General features: G+C 53.8%; 1 protein-coding gene across 1 annotated transcript in view; it reads left to right on the forward strand.

The window, feature by feature from the left end:
• The first annotated feature begins 3397 nt into the window (after positions 1-3397).
• HIF3A (hypoxia inducible factor 3 subunit alpha) overlaps positions 3398-6925 on the forward strand; it is a 42421-nt gene continuing 38893 nt past the window's right edge. Inside the window, exon 1 of the mRNA XM_006142098.1 lies at positions 3398-3448. Within this exon, the coding sequence (XP_006142160.1) occupies positions 3423-3448 (26 nt within the window). The 5' untranslated portion in view covers positions 3398-3422. The remainder of the gene's footprint in view (positions 3449-6925) is intronic.

The following is a 6925-nucleotide window of genomic DNA, read 5'->3' on the forward strand; positions in this document are numbered from 1 at the left end:
GGCTGACAGTGGTTTGAGTCCCAGACCTGGTGGCTTGCTTTCTCACTTTCTCTCTCTCTCTCTCTCTCTCGCCCTCTCTGATAAAATTTATATAAGTAAATAAAGTTTAACAAATAATTTAAAAAGAAAGTACACTTATAAATAAATAAATAATAAAATAAGTAATTTTTTAAAAGAAAAGGAGCCAAGGCTTCTCCTCTCTTTTCTTCTCTCCTCCATCTCTCTATCTCTAACCCCATCTCTCTCTTGGGATCCAGCCTCCATGATGTGAGGAAGCCCAAGCAACCCCATGGAGAGGTCACATGTAGATTCTGGTCACAGCCCACAGGTGAGATCCCAGCTGGCATCACCTGCCTGACAGGTGAGTGAAGAAGCTTCAGAACGTTCCACCCACTGTAAGATTCTTTTGGGTGTAAGCTGATGAAATCCACTGAAATTAATCTAAGCACAAAGTGAATGAATAAATCAATAGGCAACAACAATAGCAAGAACCCAAAACCATAATGCTTCATGTGAAAATTAAAGCATTAAATTAGAGTCTGGGTATGATTGACTCCAGGCACCCAAGTGCTGGGGTCAAGATGGTCTCCCACTGTGCCAGCAGGGGGCATGGAGGTTAGGCAGCTGGATCCCACAGAGCCGATGGCTTGAGAAACACGCCGGGCACCTGTGTGTCCAAAATCCCAAGAGGAGAATGGAGCAGAAGGGATTGCGGCTTGGCCATCCCCCTGGGAGGTGCTTTCTTTTTTTGTTTTTGGAGAGATTTCCACTATAGGGCACGTGCGCTTGCCAGACAGACAGAGAGAGACATAGAGACAGAAAGCCCCCCGGGGGGATGGTCATGCCGCAGTCCCTTCTCCTCCATTCTCCTCTCGGGATCTTGGGCACGCACGCACACGCGCCTGGCCTGAGTTTTAAGCCACCGGGGCTGGGACGTGAACTGTGGTCAACTACGTGGGAGTCCAGCGACATAGCCATTACGCTAACTGCTGGTTCCCCCTGGGAGGTGCTTTCTCACTTTCCCTCTCAGTCTTTCTCCCACAAGCACGTGTGCCCTACAGCAAAAACAAAAACAAAAAATCAAAACAAAACCCATAAGACCCAACTCTGAGACATTTGTTGCAAGTATCAGGAAAGCAGGATTTTTAAACATTTTCTTTCTTTTTTTCTTTTCAGAGAGAGATTTTTGCTACAGGTTGTATGCACTCACCAGAAAGACAGAGACAGAAAGAAAGTGCCCTTCCCCTCCACTCTTCTCTTGGGATTTTGGGCACGCACACACATGCACTCGGCATGAGGTTTAAGCCACCCGGATTGGGACTCAAATCGCGGTCGACCACGTGGGAATCCAGCTATGTAACTGTTATGCCATCTGCTGGTCCCTGGAAAGCAGTTTTATTTCTGCCGGACTCAGCTGGAGAGGGGAAGTGAGGGGACTCCTGGTGGGGCTCCCAGTGCCTCCAAGAGAGGAGAGGCTGTGTGAGATGAAGTCAATAGAGGAGACTTGAAACGAGACTGCAAAACTTTTTTTTTTTTTTTAAGTTTTCCTATAGGGTACATGAACTCACCTGAGTGAGACAGAGAGAGAGAAAGTGAGAAATCCCCCCTTGGGGGGGGGGGATGGGTGGGGGGGATGGCTACACCACGATCCCTCCTCCTCCATTCTCCCTCCTTTCAGGATTCTGGGCACACATACATGACCCTGGGTAAGGCTGTATTATTTATGGTACTATTGTATTATTTATTTTTGGTTAGGTTGATTTATTTATTTATTTTTGCTATAGGGTGTGTGAGCTCACCTGAGACAGAGAGAGAGAGAGAGAGAGAGAGAGGGAGGGAGGAAGCCCACCCCTCCCCCTGGGTGATAGCCATGCTACAATCCCTTTTCCGTTCTCCTCTGTGGCATGCTTTTCAAGTAATCAGCCCAGGACTCGAACCACATAGCTGGCCATGTGGATTTCAGCACTTTAACCTCCATGCCACCTGTGGATCCTTGTACGTCTCCCTTCTTATGTGACTGGTAAATGTACCATTTCTCTGCCTTTATTTTTTTATTTTTTAGGTTTTTGCTATAGAGCACGTGTGCTCGCTGGTAAGAGAGAGAGAGAGACCTTGTGAGGGGAAAAGACAATGAGAGATCACCCCCCGCGTGGGGGTGGGGATAGCCATGCCACAATCCCTTCTCTTTCATTCGCCTCCTAGAATTTTGGGCACACACGTACACATGCCTGGCATGATTCTCAAGGGACTCGACTCACTGTCAGCCATCTGGGAGTCCAGTACCTTAACCACCCCGCCACCTGCTGGCCCTTCTTTGTTCTTTTAAAAGAGTAGGTGTGAGGGGCCAGCAGGTGGCGGGGTGGTTAAGGTACTGGGCTGCCATATGGGTATGTTGCAATCTGAGTCCCAGATTTGGTGGCTTACTTTGTCACTTTCTCTCTGTCTCTCTCTGGTGAGCACATGTGCTCTGTAGCAAATTAAATAATAACAACATATGAAATTAAATAAGTCTTTTTAAAGATTTTTAAATTTAGTTTTATTTGTTATTATTATTTATCTTGTAATTTGGAGAGAGAGAGAGAGATGCTTGAGAAAGCAAGCCGCCAGGTCTGGGACTCAAATCACTGTCGGCCATGTGGGAGTACAACACCTAAACCACCAACGCCACCTGCTGGTCCCAACAAGTAATTATTTTTTAAAAGTAGATGTGATCGAATTAAAACATACGTATCTGACATGGGCTTAATTATTCATCAGTGGCAACCTGGAAAGGGAGTTAGCCAGGTAAAGGGGTCAGATTGGCGTGGGTCTGGGGTACAGAGGGTGCCGGGCCAGAGGCGCTGGGGGCGGAGGAGAAGGGCCAAGGACTGTGGAACTGGGTGGGTTTAGGGGTAGAAGGCTGGAGAGCGAAGTGGGGGAGCCAGTGGATGAGAAAGAGGGAATAGAGAACCCGAGGGGTTGGGGCCGACTGAGAGTAGGAAATGGTCGGGGAGAGACGGGGGATGGCGTTAGAGAGTGGGGACCGAGGACCGGGATAGGGGGAACAGGGGATCTATGGGCTCACTCGCTAACTGGTGCTGGAACTGGAGAAGCAGGGCCAGAGAAGACGCGGCCCGCGGACCGAGCTGGCGACAGCGCGAGGGGCGTGGACGGTGTGCGTGTGTGTATGTGTGTGTTACTCGGAATCCCCTAACACACACACACACACACACACACACACACTCCTCTAGGCGTTCCAAGCCTTTTCCTCTGGTCCCGCCTCCTTCTTGAGAGTGACAGACCACTCGTCCAGCCAGAGTTGCGCGCTGGGCTCGCGCGGCCAACCACACGGCGGGAGGAGGAGCTGGGGAGGGGGCTCGCAGGGCCAGGGGAGGGGGCTAGGGGCCTCCAAGGGCTCCGGAGCAGCGACGGGCCGGCGAGCCATGGCGCTGGGGCTGCAGCGCGCAAGGTACTGGGGTCTGGGGGCAGGAGTGATGGGAATTGGGGGGATACGCTATCCTGCAGACCCCTGAGATCTGGGGTGCGCTGGTGCCATCCAAGGACGCCCCGAGACGAGCAATTGTAGGCATCCTCGCCGCTGCCTACACCCTGCGGGATTGCAGGTGGGGGATTTCCCCCGGCCCCCGCTGCCCCGCCCCTCTCCCTGGAGCTGCTTTGGGGTCTGGATCCTTGATTCCCTGCTACCGCGGGTTCGCTTCCCCGCCCGATCGGGGATGAAACTCGAGGGCCCACAGAATCAAAGGTGGTTGATTTGCCCGGTTCCCGGCTTCTGTAGGAGGGGTCCTTCCTCCATGTCCCGATCCCTCCGGCCTCGGGACCCCACACATTCCTCGGCGCTAGACCCTTGTGATCTAGAGGATATGGGGTACCCCAAAATTGAGCCTTCCCGTGTATGGAGGGTCCCAGTGGGGATTCAGCTCCTGAGTTCCAGAGAAGAGAAACCCCCTTGGACTGCACCCTTCCTGCCTCAGTCTCCCAGGCCGCGCTTAGGGTGGAGGAGAGCCTCTCTCTGAAGAGCCTGGGAAGGTCCCTCTTTATATCCTTCAAAAAGGTAGGGTCACCCCTTGAAATAAAGCGTGACCTACTTCCCAAAGTCTGCCCCCTTGTCTTACTCCCCCACCCCACCCAGTCCGTTAGAGAGACAGGGGGCCCCACCCAAGCCTCATTTTGGGGGTGGAGTGCCTGATTCAGCATAAGACCCCACAAGCCAGGATGGGGCGCTGCTGCCTCAGTGCTCACAGCTGGGCTCATCCTGGGTGGAGGGAATGGGGGTTCCTGAGTTCACCTCCCAGCAGACACAGATCTGGGAGGGGGGGTCTGTGCTCTGAGACCCCTGTCAGGGGGGCCTGTATAGCCATGTTCTCAGGGGACGCCAGAAAATGGCCAAGAGCCTCAGTTTTCCCTGTCCAATCTGAGGCATCCAGCAAGTCTCACCCCCTTCCCTCCTCTCTGGATTCCCGGGTCTCATTGGATCCATCCACACCCCATGATTTTGGCCCCTCCAGGCCCCCCCATTCCAATCCCTGGATCTGGGCCTACCAGGGAACTCCATCCCACCTCTTCTGGTGGGCCAGCCTTGGCCCCGCCCCCGCTAGCGCCCCCTCCTGGCTGGGTGGGGGCCGTCTTGGCTGAGCTGGGGTGCCCCCCCTCCCCACCCAAGGCCAGCCCTTTCCTGTGGTGTTATCCCACCGCTGCGCACCGCCCCGTAACTCGCACCCGGATCCCCGCGCGCTCGTCCCCTCCTGCACCCCCAGGATGGCACTTCAGCCAAAGGGGGCCCAGGCAATGGTGAGTGGGTACCCCACACCTCCTGTCCCCTTCCCTTTTCCAGCTTGGGGTGACAGCCATCCCACCCCGTGCAGGGATACTCTTGAGAAGTCCCCATGGGCACCTCGCCCGAGTGCCCACTGAACAGGAAGGTTGCGGAGAAAACAGGACTTGGGGACGAACACCCCACTGGATAACTGCGTTCTTGGGGACAGGCAGAGTCAGGGTTAGAGAGACTCCCCCGGTCCCCACCCCAAGTCCCCTCTCAAAACTCTTTCATAGCCTGGCTTGCTTCACTTAAGTGTAAATCTTTAAGGGACCAGCAGATGGTGTAATGGTTATATTGCTCGACTCCCATATAGTCAACCACAGTTCAAGTTCTGGACCCATAGGTTTGAAACTCATGCCAGACACATGTGTGTGCATGCTCATAATCCCAAGAGGGAGAATGGAGGAGAAGGGATTGTGGCATGGCCATCCCCTCTGAGGGGTAATTTCTCGCTTTCTGTCTCTGTCTCTCTCTGTCATTCTGGTGAGTACATGTACCCTATAGCAAAATAAATAAACAAACAAACAAAAAAAAACTCAAGAAAAAAAGTAAATCTTCCATACTTGTCCACATTCTATCAAATACTAGGAGGGTGGGAAATGGCAGAGGATGAGAGGGAGGCAATCAAGGGGAAAAAAAGAAAGAAGTAAAACAGTTAAGAAACACAAAATAGAAAATGATCTGTTGAAGGTAATAGGTATGGTAATATCTTTGATTGGGACACTATTCAGTGTATTCTGGATGAGAAAATTCATTTTGTATGCTGTAATGATATACAGTGAGTGAATGTAACATAAATTTTTCAAAAAAGAAGGTAGCGATATTCCACATGAACAAAGTGGGAGAGTTTGTTCCAGGAGATGAGAAAGAAGTGGAAACCAAGGAGCAGGTGAAACCATGCCTGCTAAAATGTGGCCTTGCTCCTAGGACCTCCTCACACACCCTTCGCTGCAGCTCATGAATTTTTATAGACATGTACCATGGACATCTTTGTTTCTTGAACAAATGTACAATCTGTTATGACACTTAATCCTCCCTTCCCACTGATCTCTTCACCTTCAGGGATCTTCTGGAGTAGAGTAGTAGCACTAGCGCCCCCTCCTGGCTGGGTGGGGGCTGTCTTGGCTGAGCTGGGGTGCCCCCCCTCCCCACCCAAGGCCAGCCCTTTCCTGTGGTGTTATCCCACCGCTGCGCACCGCCCCGTAACTCGCACCCGGATCCCCGCGCGCTCGTCCCCTCCTGCACCCCCAGGATGGCACTTCAGCCAAAGGGGGCCCAGGCAATGGTGAGTGGGTACCCCACACCTCCTGTCCCCTTCCCTTTTCCAGCTTGGGGTGACAGCCATCCCGCCCCGTGCAGGGATACTCTTGAGAAGTCCCCATGGGCACCTCGCCCGAGTGCCCACTGAACAGGAAGGTTGCGGAGAAAACAGGACTTGGGGACGAACACCCCACTGGATAACTGCGTTCTTGGGGACAGGCAGAGTCAGGGTTAGAGAGACTCCCCCGGTCCCCACCCCAAGTCCCGTCTCAAACCCACACCTGCCTCTGGCCTCTCACTTACAGGCAGTGCCAGGAGGGGTCCCTGCCCAGATACAACCTAAGCCCCCACCCCCCAAATCTAACTTTTTGCAAGACCCCCCAATATCCAGCCGAGTGCCAGAAGAGAGAGGCCCAGAAGCAGCCCCGAGTGTGGGGCAGTGGCTCCCTACTTTCACCATGCCAGTGGCAAGTTCTTCAGGGTGGAGGGGAGGTGGGTTTCTCTTCCTCTTGGTTGGGGGGTGCCGAGCCCCAGCCCCCATTCTCAGGCCTCACCCTGGGGCCTCCAGGCCTGGGCCCCGCCCTCTGTTCTCGGCTGGAACACTGAGGCAGGGTGGCAGGGTTCCAGCCGCACGTCCCACACTGGGCAGAGTGCCAAGGGGCTGGAGCAGGGCCGGGCATGAGGCCAGCAGGGAGATCTGGAGGCAGCAGAGGTGGGGCAAGGGAGGGGCTGAGGCCACTAGGCAAAGGAGGGGCAGGGGTCGTAGGGATAGTGGGCACCCCACCAAGGCATAGCATTTCAGAGTACAGCCCTGTATCCCCCCAGAAAAGGGGGGGGGGGGGGGGCACG

This window comes from Tupaia chinensis, unplaced genomic scaffold (genome assembly GCF_000334495.1).
Source record: "Tupaia chinensis unplaced genomic scaffold, TupChi_1.0 Scaffold000067_1, whole genome shotgun sequence".
Classification (NCBI taxonomy): Eukaryota; Metazoa; Chordata; class Mammalia; order Scandentia; family Tupaiidae; genus Tupaia; species Tupaia belangeri.